This window comes from Agelaius tricolor, unplaced genomic scaffold (genome assembly GCF_023055355.1).
Source record: "Agelaius tricolor isolate 1412-34295 unplaced genomic scaffold, bAgeTri1.0.p SCAF_1, whole genome shotgun sequence".
Taxonomy (NCBI): domain Eukaryota; kingdom Metazoa; phylum Chordata; class Aves; order Passeriformes; family Icteridae; genus Agelaius; species Agelaius tricolor.
The window spans coordinates 21,005,662-21,030,009 of NW_027269261.1; the positions used below are offsets into that span (position 1 = coordinate 21,005,662).

A 24,348-nucleotide genomic window follows, 5' to 3' on the forward strand; every position below is an offset into this window, starting at 1 on the left:
AGTAGGATGGGGAGGAGAACACAAAAGCTGAAGGGAGAATAATAGAATGTGTGCATGCTTTGTCACAATGTGTATAAAAATAAATCAAAAAGAGGATTAGATTTCCAAATGTGCTTAATATTTTTCCTGTATTTTTATTTTTTCATATTCAGGATTCTCCACTTTGTCTCTAGCTGACCAGATGAGCCTTCTGCAGAGTGCTTGGATGGAGATCTTGATTCTCGGTGTTGTATACCGGTCACTTTCTTTTGAGGATGAGCTTGTATATGCTGAAGATTATATTATGGATGAAGACCAGTCCAAACTGGCAGGCCTTCTTGACCTTAACAATGCCATACTGCAGCTGGTAAAGAAATACAAGAGCATGAAGCTGGAGAAAGAAGAGTTTGTCACCCTCAAAGCTATAGCACTTGCTAATTCAGGTTGGCAGAGTGGCATTACAGTTGCTACATTTTTAATTTCTTTCTTTCTTTCTTTCTTTCTTTCTTTCTTTCTTTCTTTCTTTCTTTCTTTCTTTCTTTTCTGTGGGCTGGTTTCAAACAGGATTTTAGAATAAGAAATTGCTAATCAGACTTTAAATCTAAAAGGCAACAAATAAAGCAGTTCAAGCTAAGAACAACTTGCTGGTTCAAAGTAATTGTGGAATATGTTCCTAAGGGAGTGGAGAATATTCCACTGTATTATTTGGAGAGTGTTTTACAGGCAGAGATCCCTTCAAATGAAAATAGGTGTTATTCTCCTAAATCCACTTCATAATGCAGACAAGTCTAATCATTGCAATTAAAGCAAAAGAAAGGATGCTGGAGAATATACTATATATTTTCTCTTTAAAGGGAGCTACTGATTAATTTGATAGACTAAATTCAGAATATGGGAGGAGGGAGGAAATCCGTATTGAATCTCACAAGGGCCACACCTTACATTACGCATCCTTTGCATTTACGAGAATGCTTCTGCAAAAAATTATTACCTGTGCAGCAAGAGTTAAAAAATTTTAGAAAGAATTTTTTTTTCCTGCATTTGAATTTAAAAGTGCTGAACCAGTGAATACTGTCAGATAAGTAAAAATCGTTTGTGCTTTGTTGTTTTTCTTTTTGTGTCTCCCTAATGCTTTATTGTGGTCTTAAGTCCCTTTTAGCATTTGCATAAAGTTCACGATAGATCCCTCTTTAATGACGTGCCGATCATTAGATACCTGTGTGTCAATAACATGCTCTGATGCTATGTTCCATTGACAGTCACACCGTGCCCCTCCATCTGCTTTTGTTTTGACCCTATCTTTGAACTTTATCTTGGTTGCTGGCCAGTAGTTTTCCCTTTAATTACAAGAAGGAAACTGTCAATAAAATCTGTTAAATGGGATGCAATGAGTGGCTTGAATGGGCGGACGGCTATTTGTTCAAATTCTGCAGCATTCAAGGTATTGACAGTTTGTTTTCTGGGGCCATATGTGACGATCAATCTCAGGCTGGGCTCAGCCGCGCTGAAAAATGAAAAACCAGATTGCTTTTGCTTACTTGTGGATGACGACTTGTGATTTGGCGCGGTCCTAGTGAGATGAGACCTTCTGCCCAAATTGCCCCCCTGAGAGCCGGGACGCGTGACTGTTTTTAGAAATAATTTTTTAATTGATTTTGTAATTAACAGTTCATCTACAATATTGATGCATGAATCCTCAGATTGATAGGAGGGAAATTGTTTTCAACAATGAAGTTGTACTTTCCTATTTATCTTTGTAATGTGATTTAGCACTCTGCATTTTTAATTGGAAATATAATTCAAAAACATGCAAAGCCAAAATGCTTATTAGTTTCTTTGTAAAATATTCTCCACCCCACTAACTCTGTCCTTAATTTTAGAATATTATCTTATTCCAGATTTAACAAAATACTGAAAGGCCTCTCAAAGATCAAAATTATTCCTAATTGAAGATCTATTTATAATTTTTGACCATTGTAAATAGACACTTGAGGATGCTTAGCAGCTCGAGGAAGGTTATTTCTCAAAATTGGTCATGCTTAATGATCAGAGCAAGAAAGTTATCTGCAATTAGGAGTCTAAATGGAGAAGGGCATTTGTATTTATTTAAATTCTGTAATTCAAAGACTGAATTAGAAATACTTCTGCAATTTACTTGACAAAAAGGATGAGGGCTAGCATAGACAGATATGATGTTAAATACCACTCCCACTTCCTCCCCCCACCCAAAAAAAAAAAAAGGAAATATATGCAGTGTTTAAGTAATAATAAAAAATAACTGCTGCCAAAAAAAAGTTTAGTCATACACTGTGCATAGAGTGTATCAAAATCATCTGTAGCTTCATTAACTTCACTGGAAATTACAACCAGGATAATGTCAGAGATAAATACAGTTCAGCATACTAAAATTCAGGGCACATTGAAGTGAAAACCTTTCCTTCCCTCATCTTCAAAGAAATAAAATTGCTGTCTTAAAATGAAGCTGTTGCAAGGAGGAGTTAAAAAGTAGCCCAGGCATTCCACTTCCCCTTCAACAGTGTTTCAAATGCTGACATTCAGCATTTCAGCTTCAGGTTGTGCATACAGCAGATACCAAACTTCTACCAGCTGCAGCTACAGTAATTTGTAGGTGTAAAATAGCACCTGCAGAATTACAGCCCATCAGTGGATATCAGGCCCTTAGTGTTTCAGTTTACAAAATTGTTAAAGTTTAAATAAAATTTAAGTGGAATTAAATAATTTTGGGGTTTTTTTTTAATAGACAAAAGCAGAATAGCTTATTTTCATGTAATAGGAACTTGGTTAATGAAAATGTAGCTCTATAAAAAAACCAAAATGCTGTTAGAAAATCAACCAGTAGCAATTCACATTTTCATATATTTTTATTGCTACTTCTGCTTTCTTCCATTGTTTATTTTTTCAGTTTAAAATATATTAGCCTTTTTATAGCTGTGGAGAGTATAATAAGAAATCTTGGGTGTTTCAGACATTTTTGGCATATCCACACTGTCTAGAAAGATTCCCACGTTGGCTCTACTGTAAACAGTTGACAAAGATGGTTTCATAGCTCCGTATCTGTGTTAGTGATTTATGATACAATGTCATACATAGTACTTTCCCTGCTGCTGTTTGGAGGCAGGAAAAAGAAATTGTAGATTGTCTTCATATCGATTGTATTTTGTTTGAATAAATACCACAAGCTTTGTTTTGGCCAAAAAATCTCAGTAGTGTGAGCATTGAAACATACACTTTTCTTTAGGTCTATAGAGCCCATTTGTGCAGTGCTGGATGTGAGATAATCCTGCCATTTGGTCCCTAAAAGGTGGGGAGGAGTAGCAGTTTTTCAGGGAGATTCTCTGACAGCCACTATCAAATATTCCCCATGCAGGGCTGGCAATGCCACACCAACTTCCATAAATTTCCAGAAATGCAAGATGTGGCTACATTGTAGATTGTCACTGATTCCAAACTGGGTGCATATAGACTCTGAGAAGTTTAAATACACATATAGGAGCACAGCACTGAAATGTGTAGACATTTCAGTCGTGCGTACATTAAGTTTGTACAGGCATGACTTCAACAGTTTCATTTAATATGTAAATATGGAATTTATCAGGTTAGATTTGAGCATCTGCATTGATTTGATAGTAATTAACACAGCCTTTACACTTCAGAGAAGTCACTCTTTCCTTGGCATTGTCCTTGTCCTGCCAGTATCACGAGTTCCTCCCTTCTTTCCCTGCCTTCTGTACACAGCAGCCAGGAGGTACCTGGGAGCCGCGGGACACGCTGCCCCGCGTTCTGCCTCGAACCGCCCAAACGAGGCGAGCTGGCACCAATGAGCACTTTGTTTACCCACGCAGAAAATCAGCTTTGAATGGTTTCCAAAACATGCATGTACCAATTACTTCCTCATGTGTAAGGGAAGGTGAAATATTTACAAAATATGCTTGAAGTGTAGACAAGTGCAGGCATGCGCACGGGAACGCTCCAGCATGGAAAAGATGGGCTGCTCATCTCTTCTCTGCTAAGACATGTTCCCGTGTATTGATTGGGGTAATACTAAGCAGGGAGTCACAGGTGAGCAGCTTTTTGAAATTGCCTAATCAGTAAGGACTAAATTGGGCCTCCAGGCCAAATGTTGCAGATGAGTTTAGGAGTCACAACTGAGACCAGAGTTATAAGAGAAGCTCAGTTCCCATCTAAGACCTAGCGCAAGGAACTGGAGTGTCAGAATATGTCAGCACATTTGAAAATCTGATCTCTGTGCATCTGCTTAGTAGGCTGCTGGCATCTTGAAAAACCTGACCCAAATGTGGATGCTAGGCACTTAGAGGTACACTGTTGAAAATTTAATCTTAAATGCTAATACTGGCTGTGTTGCATGTACCACAAGAAGGAGAAGAGGACTTCTGCTCACCCTTACATTTCTGGTCTTTATATTAACTCTCATTAAAAAAAAAAAAAAAATTAAGAGAAAAATCACCCTTTCAGTACAGAAGGCGTGTGAACCAAAAAGTAGCTTGTGCATTTTAGCATAATGAAGTGCAGATCAATACTGGTGCCAGTAAAGTTCCATTATCATCTCATCCTGTTAAAAAATTACTAAGTTCTTATAAGTTTTTTAGCTTTCCAGACACAGTATACTCAGAGTACTAGGCTATCACCATTATATGATATTATCATAATAGAAATTAATTGGTAGAGCCCAGTAAATCACTTACTCCACAGGACATCATCTTTATTCCCAGTGCATTTCATAACATGCTGTATTTCATTTCTAATAATGTGTTTCATGTTGTTTTATATAGTCATCTTGTTAGTGTTTGAATTCATGATTAAGACCTATCTATCTTGACTGGACATAGATATGGATGTATATATATATACACAGACACACATAGCGGTGTGTTAAGGGTTTGTTACCAGTCTTTATTTTGACAAATATAAATAGCAAGGTCTTAACTCTTTTATGTCATTTTGTATAGAGAATAGTACACCATAGAAACAAATTTTTAGAAAAGGAAGTCACCACCATAGTCAAAGTTTTCATGTTCCTTGCAAGCAGTTTATTCGTCATGTTCCATTTTCTTGTAATACAATAGATGATACCCACAATTCTTAGGGAAAATAAATAATTCTGTTACCAGTTGCTTAATGCTGGCATTAGGAAATGGCAGCTGAGTTGATCAGTGGTTAATTAATGTTTAATCAGTGGTTAGTCACATTTTTTTCTTTCTTTTTCTCTGGAAGCTGCTCATAGTAACTGAGTAACTTGAACCTATTCCTCACTTTGTTAGGGAATAAGCAGATTGTATTTACATGTTAGAAGCGTGAGAGTCACAAAGGGCAAGAAACAAGGCCAGACTTAGTTGCCCTCAATGGTAATTGTGGTAATTTCTTGTAGTGAATAAAAAGTACTTGGACGTCTTCATTCAACATTTTCTTTTAGTTGGTGTTTCACCCCCAGCTCTATTATTTGAGTTCCCTTTTTTCCAGGTTTTATTAGCCTTATAGTGTAGGATCTTGAGCCAGTTCATAGTGTGCTGTTTGTTCTGCTTTGTGGCAAATATTCCTGTGTTTATTGCCCTCACTACCTCTCCTAGTGGAAAGTAGGCCATTTCAAGAATAAAACAGAAAATGCTGGTTTACTATGTATTAACTTCCTTGTGCCAGTGGTTTTAGTTCACTGCTAATCCAGTTAGCCCCTGAAATAAAGTCCCCATTCTGTGAAGTAATTCCTTTTCTTACTATGCCTTCATTTTCTAGTGTGTTTTAAAAACTGATTTGAGGCTTCAGTTTTTATCTCTTCTGAAAAGTAGACCAAACCAGGGCAATCCAGACTAAGGCCTCAGTCACTAAAATCAATCACACATGCCTTTGTTTTCAGTTTTCACTACCTGTAATTCCTATGGACAAGGAATTTTTAATTTATTCCTCTTTCATTTTCAGCATCTGTTTTGATTGAATTGTCCATTTCCAATAGAATATTCCAGATGTCAGACCATTTTTGCCTTATTCTTTTGTCAGGGAAAATACTCTGTTTGCCTCTGTGTTTGTCTCTTAGCCTAACCATGCAGATCCCAGCAAACAGTTCTGCTCAGGAAAAACAGGCAGGTCAAAATGAAGTATACATGTTTACTCAACACAGGGAAGACCAAAGTAAGTGTCTGGGGTAATTTCAGCTCTGGATGGAAAAAGGACAGGAATTCTTGCTGGATGAGGGAACCAAGAACCTGGTTTGATTTGTAATTGGCCATTTCCATGGGTTGCTTCTATCTTAAGCAGTATGCTTTTTAAAATGTCACTATGTTGTGTTTCTCATAAAAATACACAGAAACACAATGTGGGCAAGCACTTTGTGTCCTCATGCAAATCTGGCACTTGTTTCAGGGGGAGAGGAAGGGATTCTGTAGTTCTGAGAACAATTCACCCAGTAATAAACACTGGAGTGGGTTTTGGGGGTTTTTTGGATTAGCAGTACAATCTAGATTAAAAAATCTCTTTTATTTGAGACATAACACAGATTAGGATTTTTTTCATCCTTACAGAAAGCAAAACCATTTTGCTTTTTGTTCTTAATCTTGATACTATCCAGTTCTTCCAGGATCCTACCACTTTCTAAAGGGATTTCTCCTAAATGAGTTTATGAACTGCTCAGCTGTATGGAATCAGAAACATCACAGCAGTTGCTGTATTTCAAGTATTTACTGGGATCTACCTCTCCAATGTGGTTTACCAGTATCTTAATGTGTGTATTCAGTGCTGCATGCTCCCCGCTGCTTGATTCACTGTCCTATTTTCTTTTTGCTGTCTGAATTTTCTGACATGAAGAAACACTTCACACCAGACCTCTGGTTTTCTTCCACTTCTGAGTGATGTTATATACAAAATATATAGATACCAGCCTTTAACTTTCCTCAAAGCAGGGTTTTGAGAGGTTTGCTTGCTCTTAGGTCAGGTGCTTTCCAATTTTTAGCTAGTTGTCGCCCTTTGTGATGTGTTCTAATTGATTCCTGGGTGGCTGGATGTTTGTTTGCTGCATTTGAGATGAAGCTTGAATTTTAAATGAGGTAGATTGTAATCTGAGTTTCTGTCTGGACCTTAAGGTGTTTTTCTTGAATGAGGACTCCAGTTTTCTCCTATTTCTGTGCAATGATCTGATCAATCAACTGCACAGAAGAGGTACAATTCTATTTTCCCAAATTGTAATGGTGAAAGAAGGCATTTGCAAGGATAGAATGAGATTCTCCAAGCAGAGCTCAATGAGTCCATGTCCTCATTTGTTGGTCTCACTCTCTCCCATGGCAGCTTTGATGAGGAACAACTTCTTCCTGCCAGGGAAATCCCATGTACTCAGCAGTTGTATCAACAAGTCTTCTGTTTGTCTGTCTTCAGTTTCACCAGCCTGGGATCATGATTTTTGCAGGGCATTTGCCATCAAATTCTGCTGTCTTTCAAATGACACTTTGAAATTACTCTGTTTAATTTCATTGTTTATACAGGCACTGGTTTTTAAGTGTATTGCATCTGGCTATAGGTTTCCTCTGGATATTACCTGTGTGGGATGTAATTGTAAATTATTCAGACTGGCTGCAAAGCCACTTAACAAAACCCCCAAACCAGCCCATAAACAAAAAGGTTTTTCATGGCATAGGAAGAACTTTCAAACTCACTTACAGTTAAATTTCATATTTGCTTTGGAGTTCTTTCTTTATTTCTAGACTGTCACACAAATTGTCTGTGTTTCCTTAAATTGTAGTGGTTCTTGATGACATCGCTGAGGATTGGGTTTATCCCAATACATGAGCAGTATTTAGCAATGAGTTAGTCTGCTCTGAATTCATTTCTACTTCTGCCAGTCTGTAGTTACTGAAGAGATTTCTCTCTTTCATTTTTCCTCCTCTTTTCCCCTTGGCTAGTTCAGCATTTTCAACCATTTTCCTTATTTTCAAAGGCTTACACCTGAGGGATTAAGATCTACATTCGTTTAATATCAGGAATAAAGTGGAAGTTCCAGACTGCAAGGCTAAAACTTGAAGAAGGATTTTTTTGTAGAGATTAATATTTTCCTGAGCAATCTGCAAGCTGAATCATGGTCTAATTAAATAGCACAGATTTATTGAGTTTGCATTTAAACATTGGCAGACCCTAGAATGAGTACAGCTGAAATGAGTTTGAATCTTTTCTGTAAGTGTGGAGTTAAATTATCATAGTAATTTGATTACATAATTTTTAAATCTTTCAAGCTAAATCACCATTTTAAAAGAACAGTTTGAAGTCTTAATCGCCACTGGAAGTGCCCCTCTCTGTGCTGTTTTTTCTTACCCCATTCCTTGTGACCAAATCTGTTCCCCAGGGCACAGCTTCCTGAACTGCTCCATGAACCACATTTATTTGGGGGAGGCAAGCTGGCTGGGCACGTTCTTTCCAGCTATTAAATTAATTTCAAAGACAGCAACAAATACATTACATGCTTTATTACTATTTCTTCTCCATGTAAATAATTGCCCTGTTTACCAGAGGGATGGTACACAATCACCCCTGCAAGGAGGAGGTAAGAGCCCTTGTGTTTCGATGTTTTCCACACAGTGGAAGAGTTTCAAAGCATCAAATGTAGTAGCTGTGTCAGAGGGCAGGTTTTGATTCCTTTCTGGGGGGTGTTCTCTTATTTTCCCTCCTCACTCATTTTCATTATAAGGAGTATGTAGGGTGTAGATATTCCTAACGCTGCAGGCCAAATTGCTCTCCAAACTGCAGAGTTAAACATCTTAGGCAAGTTTCACCTCTGTGTGAAAAATACATTTAGTCTGGACTCCATCCATCTATTTGCAAACTTAAAATCACTGTTACAAATACTGATTCTGGGCAAAACCAGACCAGTTTTGTAAAAGGTTGAAAACTAATCCTTTATAGTCACATTCTCAAGAAAGACCTGTCCCTTTATGCAACATGGTGTAAAAAAACCCTAAAATGTAATGAGAACGGTCAGTCTTTGACTCATCAAGGATTGGTTGCAGATAAAATGCTCCTATTTGGTTCCCCAGCGAATTGGCCTTGGCACTGTGGATCTGGGGAGAGGAGGAGATGGTGTGTGTTTTCTGTTTGTGCAGAAAACACACATGGTTTATGGAAAAATTACTTGGAGTAGCAGATTGTGTGTTCTGTAGCACAGCAGCGAATATCCAAGTATTTGGTAAAGAGTTAGGGAGTAAAGACAACAGTGTTTTTGGAGATTGCATTCCAAATTAAGCCTGGTGGCTGGACCCTGTGCTTAAGACATCAGTCACGTCTGTATGTGTGTGTTAGCATGTCTGTATCGATTACATCTGTTTGTAGGACACAGAATTCAGGGCTTTTCTCTTATTGACACAGAATTACTGAATAGAATTACCATATTAGAAAACTATCAAAAATGTATGGATTCAGGGAATGGTCTCACATTAATTAGAACTAAATTTTGCTAGAAGTAATATTTGCCTGTCATCCTTTTCAAAATGTTGTGGCCTTTTTCTATCCCTAAGAGAGAAATTTCTGTGTCTGTGCTTTCAGCACAGTGCACCTTGATGTGCAGCATCACATCCCAGCAGTGTATGTTTTAGCTGCATGCTTCTTAGAGCATGTATTCACTAAGACTCAGAATTATTAAACATGTAAAATTCCCATAGGACTCCATTATGTGTAATTAACAGGTAAACTGTCATCAGAATCAATAAAACGTGCTAAATGATCCAAACTTGTATATAATTAAGTGTCTGTTTTAGAGTGGGAGCTGTAACTTTATTTTTTTTTTCTTTTCAATTTGCACATTTGTTGTGACAATAAGAGCTGGAACATTTTTGTTAACCTGTTACTTACTGGTTTGTGTTTCAGTTTACATGTTTGTATTTGAAAGGAGACAGGTATTTACTATCTGGCCTAATTATCTGAGGAAACAGTTGCATGTCAGCTTTTAGGAAATGAATCTTAGATGCATCTTAATTTTCTGAGTGGAATTCAGATATTTGAAGCACGTGCAAAAGTTGACGCTTAATCATCAACAGGGTAAAACATGAGGCTCTGTCGAATATTGATCCAGAGCATCAGACTGCTGGTTACAGGTCATGGAAACAGTAAGGGAAGTGGATTCTTCACCATCCAGCTCCTCAGTTGTTATGTCTGTGAACAGGGGCTTCATTCCAAACCCAAAAATTAGGATGCAAGGCAGTGTTACACTAAGTAGAGTTTTCAAGGATGAACTTTATTGTGCTGTGTCCCAGTTTCACCCTCAGCAAAGCTTGCACAGTGTGGCCTGTCCCTGGGGCTTGTACCCCTTTGCAGCAGTTGTATTTTCATGTGGTGCTTTATTGGCTCTGTAAGTCTGTTGACCATCCCAATTTTGGTGGCTGATAGGGGGTGTTTGGTGGCCTCTTTCACCTACAGCTGTTTTTCCTTACTTGCATTCACCTCACTTTGGACCACATCAGGGTTTCTTTGGCATTTATGGGTACATAAAAGTCAGAGAATTAGGGCTGCTCATCCAAAGTAATCTCAACATGGTCCAGTAACTGCGTGTTCTCAGGGACATCTTCACTTTCTGTATCTATCCAGTTGAGGGGTTTACAGTTATTTCAGTTAGATATTTTCTCTTTATTTCACACTTCCATTGCTTTAATCTTTTCAGGTCATGTAGCAGTTTAGTTTAGTTCCTGGTGTGTGTTGCGTCTGGGCTGTCACTCAATACTTACACCACCAAGGCATCTCACCTGCAAAGGTGCAGGGCAAGGTGTTTGCTGTGAGTCTTTTATAAAAAATGCAAAACCCCAACACTAACAAGATAAACCTCTGTCTGTGGGGGTGGGAGGGAAGGATTGTACCTTGTAGGAGATGTTAGCTTCACCAAACAAAAGCTGTTCAGGAACAGGCTAAGTGTAGCCTGTATGTCTGAGTATGCCTGAAGGAGAAAAAATTTGCTAAATCTATCAGGGAATCTCTCCAGACCAGCATTTCCCTTGTTTTGGTGCAGTGGTCCTAATCCCACAGTCAGGATTTCTGAGTACTGATGATGTCCATGGCTTCCAAGTGGGCAGCCTGACACAGAATTTTGCTGCGCTTTTCCACAGTAGGGCATCCTTGCTTTATCCTTGTTTCCACTCCTTCAGCCCCTTGGCACTGTCATTCCTTCAAAGCAGTAACCCTACTGATGGTTTGGGGAGCACCCAGGGTGACTGTTTGATTGTTTGAGGAGGATGAGGAGAAGAATTACTTACCCAAGAGTTAATTGTACGTTTGTAGTTCCTCAGCATTTCAATACACTTTCCTAGAGGTCAATACAGAAATTAATGGGTAATTATCTTCCCTCTTTGTGAAAGAGGATGGGCAGAACCAGTGAAAGTGTCGTTATCAAACTCCTGGCACACCAGACTGAAACCTCCTGTTGCTGCTTTGTTTTGCAGACTCAATGCACATAGAGGATGTTGAGGCAGTGCAGAAACTTCAGGACGTCTTACATGAGGCTCTGCAGGATTACGAGGCCGGGCAGCACATGGAAGATCCTCGGCGTGCAGGCAAGATGTTGATGACTCTCCCGCTTCTGAGGCAAACCTCCACCAAGGCTGTGCAGCATTTCTACAACATCAAACTGGAAGGCAAAGTCCCCATGCACAAACTTTTTTTGGAAATGCTGGAGGCCAAGGTCTGACTAAAGCATCATGGGCTTCCCCATCATGCACGTTTTAAAAAAAAAAAAAAAAAAAGAAAAAAAAAGGGAAAATAAACAGGATAATAATGGCAAAGAAACTTAGTGTTTAATTAAGGAAAAAATGACTAAATGACTGCACTGATATTTAGCAGCAAGACTGTGAAGCAGCTTTCAACTTTTTCTTCTGTGTCTTTCTGATGCAGTTTTTTCTTTTCCTTTTCCTTTTCTCCCTTTTCCTTTCCGTTCTTTTCCTTTCCTTTTTTCCTTTTCCTCTTTTTTTTTCCTTTGCTGCTGAACTTTTTAAAAGAGGTCTCTAATTGAAGAGAGATGGAAGCCAGGCCTGCCAAAGGATGGAAATCCATAATATGGATGCCAGTGAACTTATTATGAACCATAATGTCCCCAATGACAAAGGAATCAAAGAGAGAAGCACCGTACCTAGCAGTACAGTACAACACGATGAACTGACTGAATGCAGTATTAGATTTCATAGGAGCAGTCTCTAATTAGACGACTAAAGCGACGATGCATCGGCTGCTTCTTATCATTGCATTTTCCATCTAGATCAGTTACAGCCATTTGATTCCTTAATTGTTTTTTCAAGTCTTCCAGATATTTCTTAGGTTAGCTACGATGTAACTTTTTCAGGGAATAGTTTAAGCTTTATTCATTCATGCAATACTAAAGAGAAAGAAATACTGCATTTTTGTGCTGGCTTGAACAATGATGAACAATAATGAAGGACAAATGAATCCTGAAGGAAGATTTTTTTAAATGTTTTGTTTCTTCTTACTAATGGAGATTTTTTTGTACCAGCTTTACCAGTTTTCAGCCATTTATTAATGTGGGAATTTATCTTACTAAAGCAATAGTTGAAGGGAAGGTGCATATTATCACGGATGCAATTTATGTTGTGTGCCAGTCTGGTCCAAAACATCCAGTTTCTTAACATGAGCTCCAGTTTATAACTAAATGTTCACTGACTCAAAGGATTAGATTACACCTGCAGTATATCCGAGTAGTCTGCCATACAAGTACTCCACGTGGAATACCAATCCGTAACGGTGTTAGGAGACAGCGGCTGCGCAGGGGCGCAGTCCCGCGTGATTTCTAACTGCTTCAGTTGCAAATGAATGAGACACTACTGCCTGTTTGCAAAATTGTAACCTCACACGCAGGAAAACCCTACCAACCAATAGTAGCTTAGAGGCGATGAGGCGAATGCCGCCGTTTGCAAAATTAAGAAATCAGAGTAGTAGACTTCTGACCAAATTGAAGAATTTAACACTTCTATACCTTATTTATTGATTTAGATTTTCGTTTGTAAATGGCGATCCTTAACAAGTAGCTAAACCAGTATATGTGCTTTTCAACCAGTATTGTCACAGCATGAAAGTCAGTCAGTTTCAAGACTGTTACGAGGTGTAATCTAATGTATAAACCGATTAGATGCCCCCAGAAAACTACAGTCGCTAAATAACCAATAAACAATAACCTCCATCAAACGCTATACCAATGTACCAGTGTTAGTAGCTGCTCCCTGTACTATGTGAACATCCTTATTCTATGTACACAGATGTAATTAAAATTGTAATCCTAACAAACAAAAGAAATGTAGTTCAGCTTTTCAATGTTTCATGTTTGCTGTGCTTTTCTGAATTTTTATGTTGCATTCAAAGACTGTTGTCTTGTTCTTCTTGTGGTGTTTGGATTCTTGTGGTGTGTGCTTATAGACACAGGGTAGAATTAGAGACAATATTGGATGTACAATTCCTCAGGAGATTACAGTAGTATATTCTATTCCTTACCGGTAATAAAGTTCTTCCTAGTAATAATTAAGAGATCGAAACTCCAAACAAATACTCGTTATGAACAGATACACACTGAAATCATAATATTTTCAAAACAAGGGATAATTTCTGTAACAGTTTATTATAGAATACCAATGTATAGCTTAGAAATAAAACTTTGAATATTTCAAGATTATAGATAAGTCTAATTTTTAAATGCTGTAAATATAGCTTTTATTCAATCATCTCTCAGATGTTGTTATTAACTCGCTCTGTGTTGTTGCAAAACTTTTTTGGTGCGGACAAGTTTCCAAAACTATTGCTACGTTGTGTGCTTTAAACAAAATAACAATGGGCCAATGCGCTCTCGGCCCTCATGCTAGGAAAAAGAAAAAAAAACTGTGTATCTATCATTAGCTATATGGGACTATATTGTAGATTGTGTTTTCTCAGTAGAGAAGTGACTGTAGTGTGATTCTAGGTAAATCATCATTAGCAATTCATTCAGATGGTCAATAACTTGAAATTTATAGCTGTGATAGGAGTTCAGAAATTGGCACATCCCTTTTGAAAAAATGTCAAAAAAAAATAATACAACTCCTGGGAAAAAGGTGCTGATTCTATAAGATTATTTATATATGTAAGAGTGCAAAAAAAAAAAAGTTTATTTTCCAGAAAGTTTGTGCAGGGTTTAAGTTGCTACTGTTCAAGTACACTAGATATATATATAAATATATAATATAAATATTGTTTTTGCTGTATCACATTAAAGAACTTGGGCTTCAGGGTCAAAAGCCAATCAACTAGAAGTATACAAAAAACACACAAAAAATGGAGATGTGTTAAAGGCACACGGTGCAAACTTTAGTTTTCATTTTCCGTAATTTTTTGGAGCTGCAAAAGAACAAGTATCTCAAGACTGTAAAACCATTACCTGAAACTTAGCTAAAAAAACTGCACGGGCTTTATAATATTGTTCATCTTAAACCTTGCTGGAGAAGAGTTCTTTCAAGACCACTTACTTAATGTGAAGTGTTGGGAAAATTTCAAAGGGTGTATGTTTTAGCCATAACAATTTAATTTCTATTTTTGCTTCATTTTTTAATTTTTTCTTATTTAAAGCAATATGATTGTGTAACTCCCAGAAGTTACACATTTGTTTCAATCAGATCAGATTGTTGTATTTATTCCACTATTTTGCATTTAAATGATAACATAAAAAGATATAAAAAATTAAAACTGCTATTTTTCTTATAGAAGAGAAAATGGGTGTTGGTGATTGTATTTTAATTATTTAAGCGTCTCTGTTTACCTGCCTAGGAAAACATTTTACGGCAGTCTTATCGTGCAAAGATCGCAAAAGGACAAAAAAAATTAAACTGCTTATAATAATCCAGGAGTTGCATAATAGCCAGTAGTTAAAAACTGAAAGAAAACAACAAATGAAAACAAACATGTCTATAGCTGTAGATGGGCTTCACATCTGTATAGCAATCAACTGTATATTTTTGTGATGTGTATCATACCGTGTGCTCCAACCAATGTCCATTTGTGTAAATGTATTTATTTTATATTGTATATATTGTTAAATGCAAAAAGGAGATATGATTCTGTAACTCCAATCAGTTCAGATGTGTAACTCAAATTATTATGCCTTTCAGGATGATGGTAGAGCAATATTAAACAAGCTTCCACTTTTGATTGCTTTTATTTTATTTTTTGTGTTGTGGGGTTTTTTTGGTTTTGTTTTCTTTTTTGGAGGAGGAAAACAGAACAATTAGTGTTGCCTTTTGTTACTTCCATTCAAAACGGAGCCAGCGTTTGCACTTCTCCCTTAAAGTACGATATGAGTGTAAATAAATGCTATATAAAGCCTTGTCAGAATGAATTCCAGTGTGGTACAAGACATTTTGCATACTCTTAAATATGCAAAATGTCTCATAGCACATTAGAATTCAGGTTGGCAGGCCTTTATATAGCACTTATTTAAAGCATCTACACATCAACCTGCATTACTCAAAACTATTGCCTCTCTGTCAATGTCGTAAAAGAAAACTTTCCCACTATTTTAAGATCACATTAATATCATATAGAAGTAGTTTTTTGCTTTCTCCATCAAGAACTGAGTCTATCATCACTGCAGGAGACTCCTTTAATGTGTTCTGAGTAAAAATAAAAAATAAATTAAGAAAAAAACCCTGTATTATTTGATCCAGTGTTGCTGAATGGAAGTAAACAGCCCCCAGAGCAGTGATACAGACTGGTGTGGATGAAGGTCCCCGAAAGCTGTCAGGATCCAGGGGGCAAAGTGGCCATAAATGGGCTCTGGGCCCCATCCCTGTAAGGGGCCGCAGCCCCCTCGCTCAGGCTCAGCCCCTCTGTCCTGTGGACCCTTCTGGAGCCATCACAGAAGTGCTAATGTGTGCTTTTCTTGCTTTTTAGCCTATCTTGGTAGTGTTTTGTCGTGTTCGCCAGCGTGTTTCTCACCTTCGCTCCTGCCGTCCTCGGGAGGCTCTGGTTGATGGCACCGGGGCTGCTCGGGGACAGGAGCTGTGTCAGCCTCGGCACCGGGGCAGCGCCAGGGCCTCTTTGTGCCTCACAGCCTGCAAGTGCCAGCACAGCAGAGGCACCCCTGCCCTGCTGCCAGTGCTCTCTGTGCTTTAGCTCTCTTGGGAGATAGGGGGACCTTTTGTGAGTGAAAGCTGCTGCTTTCAGGGCACTAGGAAGATGAATTCTGCGTGGACTCTGCAAAGATGATCAGAATTGGGCTTTAGTGTTGACACTGCTGTGTACACAGGCATACATCCATATACACAGTGTGCTTGGACAGAGCTGGCTTTCCCCACTTTCTAGTGTTTTCCCCCCTTTTTATTAGTTTCCTGATTTTTAATTATTGCAAAGTTCCCCTTCAAAAGAAAACCTAGTACTGCGTCTTGAAACGTGAAAAAAGCAGTGTTACAAATTTTTACATAGGAGGAAAGGAAAGGATTCAAAGGAAAATAATCTGTAAGTGGCACTCCTAGACTTCCTCGACATGTGTTTGACCCTAATCATTGACTAAAGTTTTCATATGCAGTAAAAAAATCATTATTTCTGTACCATTTTTCATGAGAGGATCATGAAGCACCATACAAGAGAAATTGAGCATCACAGAAGAAAAAATACAACTCTCAGATGAAGCCTCTTCTAGGGCTCTGTCTCTGCAGAGTTTTTCTGGTTTGTCTTTTCTTTCTTCTGCGTATGCTCTCTCTGCTGTAAAGCCAGGATGGGCACAGAAATCCATTGGAAATGTTTCAGTAGGAATCTGTGGGGAGTTGGCTACGAGCACAAACCTTTCTAAACTACGGAAATAGCTACTTAGTATTTAACGAAATTAAAAAAAGGGCCTGGGGTACTGGCATTCATAGCTCAGACAACACACCCTGCTGTAGCTCTCAACTGCTGCAGCCCCAGCTTGTGGCTACCACAACACCACTTGGCTAAAATAAGATGGCAAATCAAGAGTCTTCCCATTGGGGGTATGGCTCAGTGAAATCAGGTTTTGACTGATGTGCTTTACGTCTCCTTCCCCTCCCCTACTCCACCTGCCCCCCAGGTAAAAGAAGCCATCCCAGTCCAAGAGTGGGGTTTTGCCTCTGGAGGTGTTTGTTTGACAGCTCCACTGCCCCTCACTGCCTCACTGGCACCCATGCCGTGAGCCAGAGCCATTGGTGTTGATCTGAAAGGAAAACTCCACTCCCTGAGCTGGCAACCTACGTGCTGTGGGGTTTGTGAGGGGCTATGAATTTTCTCTGGAGCTGTGCAGTCAAGTAATGGCCTAACTTGATGTCATTTGGGCTCTTTGGTTGGCTGGAGGGGATGTTTTGACCTTGTGAGTTCACAGAGTGAGAAGGTCTGGCAAACACCAACTAAAAGTGTCCTTGTGTGGTCCCTGCAGCTGATCCTTTTTCAGGAAATGGCAGGAAAATCCTTTGCCAGTCAGTGCTATTGCACATGCAGTTATGTGTGTTTCTTAACAATGCCACTGTTGAAATACTAAATGCAGATAAAAAAACAGACGACTAAAACCAAAAGGAAGATTATGAAGGAGAACAGGCATGGGAATACTGTCCTTAGACAAGCCCTCATGTTGTACATTTTTAAGTGACCTCTTGCAGCATTGCCCAGTCATACCCTAGTGGGAAAAAAACCCCACCCTAAGCATGAAAACACATGAAATTTTTTTGTGTACAGGCTTCTGCAGGACAAAATGCCTCTTTAAAAAATTTTTAACATTAGCTATCCTGGATCTTGCACCAAACTCAAGAATGGGGCAGCTTCCATCTGTTCTCTACATTTTCTTCCATGGCCTTTGTTAGTTCTCCTTAACAGCTTTCTTCACTCGTACCTTTCCTTCCCTTTGCATTTCATCTCTCTTGTGTAATGTAGGTCTCTGATTTCACATGGCACTTTGCTAATTACTCTATCCCTTGCTATCCAGCCGTAGCTGCCTCACAAGGCAGAATGTGTTTTCTCTTGCAATGAAAAGCTGATTCCATGTGTCCATACATTGTCTTCAACATACAGATCACAAACTTCCTCCTTGTGGTTGCTGTTGGAGAAGGGGGGGGAAAAACCCCAAGTAACTGTGGAAAAGAATATGGATGCGTTTATTTGCTTTTGCCATTTTTATCCCAAAGTGTTTGTGCTGCCACATCCCGGCCATGCTAATCGTTAGTGTTTCGTTAAGATTAAGGGTCCCTGACTCCTGGTGTTCACATTCCCAAGCTGGCTCCTTACAATCTCCGCTAATATAAAGGAGCAAGTGGCGGTAGATTGATTACACGCAGGCTCTTATTATTAAGCAGAACAGAAAAGAAAGGAATTTCAAAATATAATCCTCCGCTCCCAGGAGTATTTGTCTTGTTCTCCATGAAGTTAAAGGTCTGAAATAATGTGCCCATCAGGAGCTCAATGTTGCATGTCCATGCCAGTTGGTCCAAGGGCTTGTTATGATGGTAATGACCTGCTGAAACGTGAGCTTTGATGGCAACAATACAATTGCTACCAGCTCACCCGCTGGGAGAAATATTTTATTATTGTCAAATGCCCTCCGCAGAGATTTGTTTTGCCTGTTCCTGTTTAAATTAAATTCAGAGCAGAACTGCATTATTATTTCTCTAGAGTATATTTGAAATAAACAACTAGTCTCCAAATTTAGGATTCCTGGTTAGTTTAAATTTTCTTATTAGCAGAAAAATTACAATAGGTGACAACATAGCTGCAGGAATATTATTATGGCAGCCATATGAGAGATTTACACACTGAGAGCATGGCCTAAAAGCACAAAAACTCCCTTCTACTTTACAAATTCCAGCCAAATTAATAATTAACTGTGCCATAAATTCTGCAGCCTTCAAGAATGATGTCAGTACTCTTCTGTGTCACACTAGAGGAATTTTGTCATAAGACTAAGTGGTGTTCTTTATGAAGAGCATTACTTATATGTAGAAAGTGGCCCAGGAAAACAGCCCTTGCCACTCCATATTACAGCAGCTCGGTGAACAAGTGACAGCAGGACTTCAGAGTCATTTACTGCTGCTTTCTCAAGGCAAAACTATCTCCTTACGCCTGTGTGAAACAGAGCAAATTTTGTTCCACATTAAATGGGCCAGATTATCTCTTCCACAAGCTAAAGAGACAACACTAAATCCCAGCTCATGTAATTTCCTTCAAAATTGTTCTGCTCGGGCTGGGTGTTCCCAGGAGCGCCACCAGCAGAATTATCCGGCAATTCAGCTGTACTTAAATTGGCAGATGTTGGAGATTTAAGACAGTCCTGGAGCCTTAGCACAAATCCTCCACTTCTGTGCTGCCTCGTGGCCTCCCCTCCCTCTCCAGCCCAAGCCACAGTGGCTGCCCGCTGCCAGCACTGATCCCATGGACTGCCAGGCTGCCAGGCTGTGCCATCCCTGCCTTGTCCAATCCAGCACCCAGAGCTGGGAGGGCAGCAGGAGATGTGCTGTGGGTTTGCATCTCTGCCTGCTTGCAAACAGGCTCTGTAAACTGCCTGTGTTTGGCATTCTCGGGGATCAGTTGTGCACCTGTTGTTTGCCTTTTCCCTCTCTCCCAAGTGCTCATCCTGGTGAAAAGCTGCTCCATCTAAAGGCTGGGTGATTTTTGTGCCCTGCTTTGCTGAGAGAGCATTTCCCAGAGAGGCACTTGAGCAGTGCAGCACAGACATCTTAGCAGGAGCAGGGTGACAGCAGTGAGACAGGGAATGGTGGGAGGGCAGGTTATCTGCCCCACCTCAGGGCATCGATTAGAGGAGCTGGCACACACCTGCAGAGGGAGGAACACTGGCAGGGGAGGGGAGGGCTGCTAGGTACACGTCCCCTGCAGCAGTGCCCCATCACCTGCCCTTCCCAGCTCCCTGACAAGCTGCCAGCCACCCACACCAGCTGTGGGCTGACTGGCACAGAGCAGGGGCTGCTGGAGCCAGACCCACGAGCTGGTGTGGCTGAGGATAGATGTGCTTTGCAAACTTTGCCCAGCTGGGAGTGCGGGGAGCCTGCTGCAGCAGCCCCTCAAAAGGCTTTTTAGAGAGAGAGTTAGAGGGTAAACAGCAAGTGAAAGGGGTTAAAAGAAAAAATATTTTTAAATCACAAGTGCCTTATGAGTCGCACTCCTAACACTCTCCAGTTCAATCTACCATGCTCTATCTAATTTCACAGCTTCATTGGGAATGGCCACAAGGTGAGGGACTGGCAGTATGAGGAAGTCAATAAGGGCAGAATTCTCATACCAGGCTGTGAAGGAGTCACAGAAGTGCCAGTGTTACTTGCCAGAGGTTAACTTGGGGTCTACAGGGCCCCTGGGTAGTACTGAATGGAAAACCTCCATATCATCCTCAGTAGTTTCCTTCTTCATTGCAACCCTAATTTAAATTAAAAAAGAAATACCTGGGTCTGAATCCCAGGGAGCATCTCTATATTCTGACACAGAAGTGTTTCAGTCTTCCCTGGGGTCTGCAAGCCTCCCACCCCTCACACTCTCCAAGTGCACAGGTCTCTCTCTCTAACCACAGCTGACCCTTCACTGAATGTTCTGCCCGTTCCTGTGTAACACAAACACCTTAAAGAATGAGGTGTCTATAGCAGATCGAGGCTGAGCTGTACAGATTAGTCACAGGCATGGAATAACCTCCTCTAGCAGGGGCTGAATCCCAGGTCATGCCTGTGATTTCCACCTCACTTAACTCCCGGCAGGTCGTTCAGCTCTGCTGTGATGAAACCTCAGCATAATCACACAGCCACTTTCTATCATCACAAAATGATAAGAACCCCCTCCCCCAGACCAGCCTTTTCACTCCTTCTTCCCCTCCAGTCTCCTTGTTCTCTCTCTCTCTCTGCAGGACCATCTCTGTGTTACCAATGCTGGCCCAAAAGATTTAATGTGGAGTGGAGGCAGGGAATGATATTTTCCTTCCAGAAAGGGTGCTTCCCCCATCCTGTGGCTCCCAGCCCTGGGCTCAGGGCTCCAGCCCACATTGTTATTTGTGTTAGGAAGAAATAGCAGCATGAGTAACTTCTATTCCATGGCCCTGGGAATGCCATGGAATAGAAGTTACTCATGTCCCTAAGGTCCATGTGAGTGGTCCTTAGAGGATACTGCAGATGCTCAAGTTTAGGCTTGAGCCCAGGCCTTGAAAGAATATTGTAGCCTAGTCTCAGCAGATAGATGTTTTTAGTTTTTATCCTTTCTGTCTGGTTGTCCATGCAGCCTCCATGAGGCTTCCTTGCAATCAGCTTTCTCTGAAAGTGTTCTTTCTCAAAATGAGTGACACTTTCCCCTCTCCCCACACTGTGCTGTTGTGGTTTAAAGACACTTTTGATTCTCCCCCATTCCCTAGCTGGCTCAGGGTGACTGGCTCAGGGTCAGCCTACCCTAGCAGTCAAATATGAGATTGAGATCAGCCATATTCTAGAACATCTGGGGCTGATTCCTTTTCTCTGCCCAAGGTACCCCAAAAACCACAGCCTGATCCTTGTCCAAGAGGGGCTGCTTCTGCTGAGTTTAAATGTGCACAGTGCAACACACAGAGCTTACAGCAGTGCCAGTGGCATGGTCACCTGTGTTTTCCAAGGTGCAGCAATGGGGACAAGGAATACAAATCTCTATTAGTAAGTTTCTCTCTTGCCCTGGTTTGTGTGAACTTGGGCATCCATTTACTGGCTCTTTCCATCTGTAGGGTGGAGATATGATCCCATGTCCCACTAAGACTGTGGGAAATTATGAATCAGTCCATGTATATAAACAAAGACTGATTCTGTCCATGTATTCTGCTCCTTACAGATGGATACAAACAAACTGTGAAGGGAGGGAATAAGTCATTTCTTGAGCTCAATTCCAGATGTTGTAAGGCAGCAACGAGTGACGCAGACAATTACAGGGGTGTACTAGTTTGGCTTTGCATCTCAGAATGGATTGAAATGAACTAGTTCTTCAATTTCTTTCTATGCCTCTTTGTCCTCTCTCATTATTATATCTTATCCTCTGACTATAGCAACAACAAAAAATGTCTTTGATATATTTGAGATTGTGGTATGTTGATGGATTTCGGGCAAATTGTTAAGATGGGCCTTGATAATGCTGTAAGATGTAAACGTGCCTATACTTGCAATAGATGAGGTTTTACATGGTTCCTACATTGATTCCCTTGCTCCTTTGTCACCTCGACAGAGACCCACTCACAAGGTGACCATGACAAAAGTCAACAATGGAGAGGGCCACCCCTTCCCCCTCCTTCCCCATACTCCTTTACATTGACCAAATGTCTTTCTAAATGACTTGCTGAGCCAGGCTATTCTTATATCTTACATATAAATGGACTCTGTCTTACAACCAGAAGATTCAGGGGAAAAAAAATTTCAGCTCCCAATGTGAAAAGATTAAGGTCAGTCACTTTACACTGCAAAACCCTTTCACCAGAGCAGCATAACAAAAGGATCCACGAGCCTATCCACATGGTTTATAGCTCCAAGAAAAACAAGAGAGTCTACTACATCCTTTTAGGGCTGTACCACTTCTTTATAAACTCACAACAGAAACAGCTGGGCAGACGAAGGTGATATTGAATAGGAAGCAAAGCTGACTTCTCTCCTTGCTTCCATTAACTTACTGGTATTTTTTTAATGGGAAGAACACATGTAATCTTGTTCAGTGTGAGAGATTCACAGAAAATGTATCACATTTTGGATCCCATTGGGTCACCTCACCCTGCAGCAAATGCAGTGCTACTTGGGATCCAAATCCCCACAATGGGTGGCTCTGAGCCTTTATGCCTCTGTTTCGTGCATCAGTGTCTAAAAGCAGGCAACAGAAACTGTGTGGCTCAATACCTGTGCAGCACAACACGCTCCTTGGACTGCTGCAGTTTGGAAATGCCATTCATGAAGTCAAATGCTCTTAACAGATGTTTCAGCTTAAAGATAAATTAATTTTATTTGGCACCGTGGCCCAGCCAAATTGCACTTCTTTCAGTAGACTTCACTTTGGCAAAGCGACGAGTATCAGAAAGGACTTACCTAATGCATAAAAAAATCTATTTAAATTTATAGACCATGCCAACAGCAATGGGGATCTGGAGCAGAGTTTGGTTAATATAGATAAACTAATGGTGGCCAGAAGGGGTAGCATACAGCAGTCATCAAGCATGCCCATGGATTTGGAAGAATCTGAAGATGAGAAGGTCGTGTCCATGTTAGAAGAGGGAGGAAAATCTGCAGAAAGGAAAAGAGACCTAAATACAAAAGAAAATGCAGCTGTGGTGGGAGGGAGAGAGAAATATTGACAGAAGAGAGAAATATATGTAGGAATGGAGTATGTACGAGGGAATAAATGCTCAAGTGTGGTTTTTTGTTATGTTCATAACAGCCTACCACTCTTGGAGGGAATTGGAGTCAATGCAGTTATATCCTAGTGTAATTATCATTAGTAGTAGTATTAAGTCAGTGCAGAATATTAATTGGACTAACAAGGCTAAGCAGGTAGGAGGCAGATACTGGGATACAGAGGTATCTTAACAAAAAATCAGAACACTGCTCTTTGATTTTGTGATACAAACCCTAACCCTAACCCTAACCCTAACCCTAACCCTGCATTTTGTGATACAAAATCAAAGAACAAAGGGCAGCCTGAGCTGGGCTCCCCTCTGTAAATGATGGGGCTGTCAGGATCTTTGTCACACCTGTGACAGCAGGAGGCCTCCAGGTGCTTTAGCCTAATTTGCCCTCATCTGGTATCGTTTTAGTGATGCCCCGGGGCAATGCAGTCTGAGGAACAGGAGGTCCCCACCCCTCTGCATTTAAGGGAGAAAGAGAGAAATTGGTTTTTTTTGTTAGGTTGAGTCAGGTATAGTTTAGCCCTTGGGTAGAAGATGTGGGGTGAAACAATGTTTTCTCTGACAGCATCAGAGAGGGATGCTGATGCTATTCAGGAGCTGCTTAAAATCCAGCAGGTTGGTGGTTTGTTTTAACTACAGTTACAAGCCTGGGCAGGTTACCACTGTTTGGACTGAGTGGGCAATGGAGCACTTTATCAGCATGGTCAGTGGAGGTACTTCTGAACTGAAGGGCTTAGAAGGATTGAAAATCCATGAAAAAAAAAGGTGGGTGGGCACAAACAACAGGGACCAGGTTACAAGGTACCAACTGCTTAATTAAATACATGGGCTGTCCCATAAAGCCAAGAGAGTAAAGCCCCGTCCTGGTCAACGTGCAAAATGTTTTGTGCATTTGGCAGCTGCTGCTGAACGGAGTGAAGGCAAGATGTGTGTGTCCATGTTCCACCTTCCATATAGGCAGCTATTTTTGGAAGCTAATTAGCCCTGTTTAGGAGTGGTGTTAATGTATATTTGTG

General features: G+C 40.3%; 1 protein-coding gene across 10 annotated transcripts in view; it reads left to right on the plus strand.

The window, feature by feature from the left end:
• Positions 1-15,148, plus strand: part of ESRRG (estrogen related receptor gamma) — a 373,125-nt gene extending 357,977 nt beyond the window's left edge. For all 10 annotated transcript variants that reach the window (XM_071426017.1, XM_071426012.1, XM_071426010.1 and 7 more), the window contains 2 exons: positions 153-422; positions 11,415-15,148. In XM_071426017.1, the coding sequence (XP_071282118.1) occupies positions 153-422; positions 11,415-11,659 (515 nt within the window). In that variant the 3' untranslated portion in view covers positions 11,660-15,148. The remainder of the gene's footprint in view (positions 1-152; positions 423-11,414) is intronic.
• Positions 15,149-24,348: the final 9,200 nt, after the last annotated feature.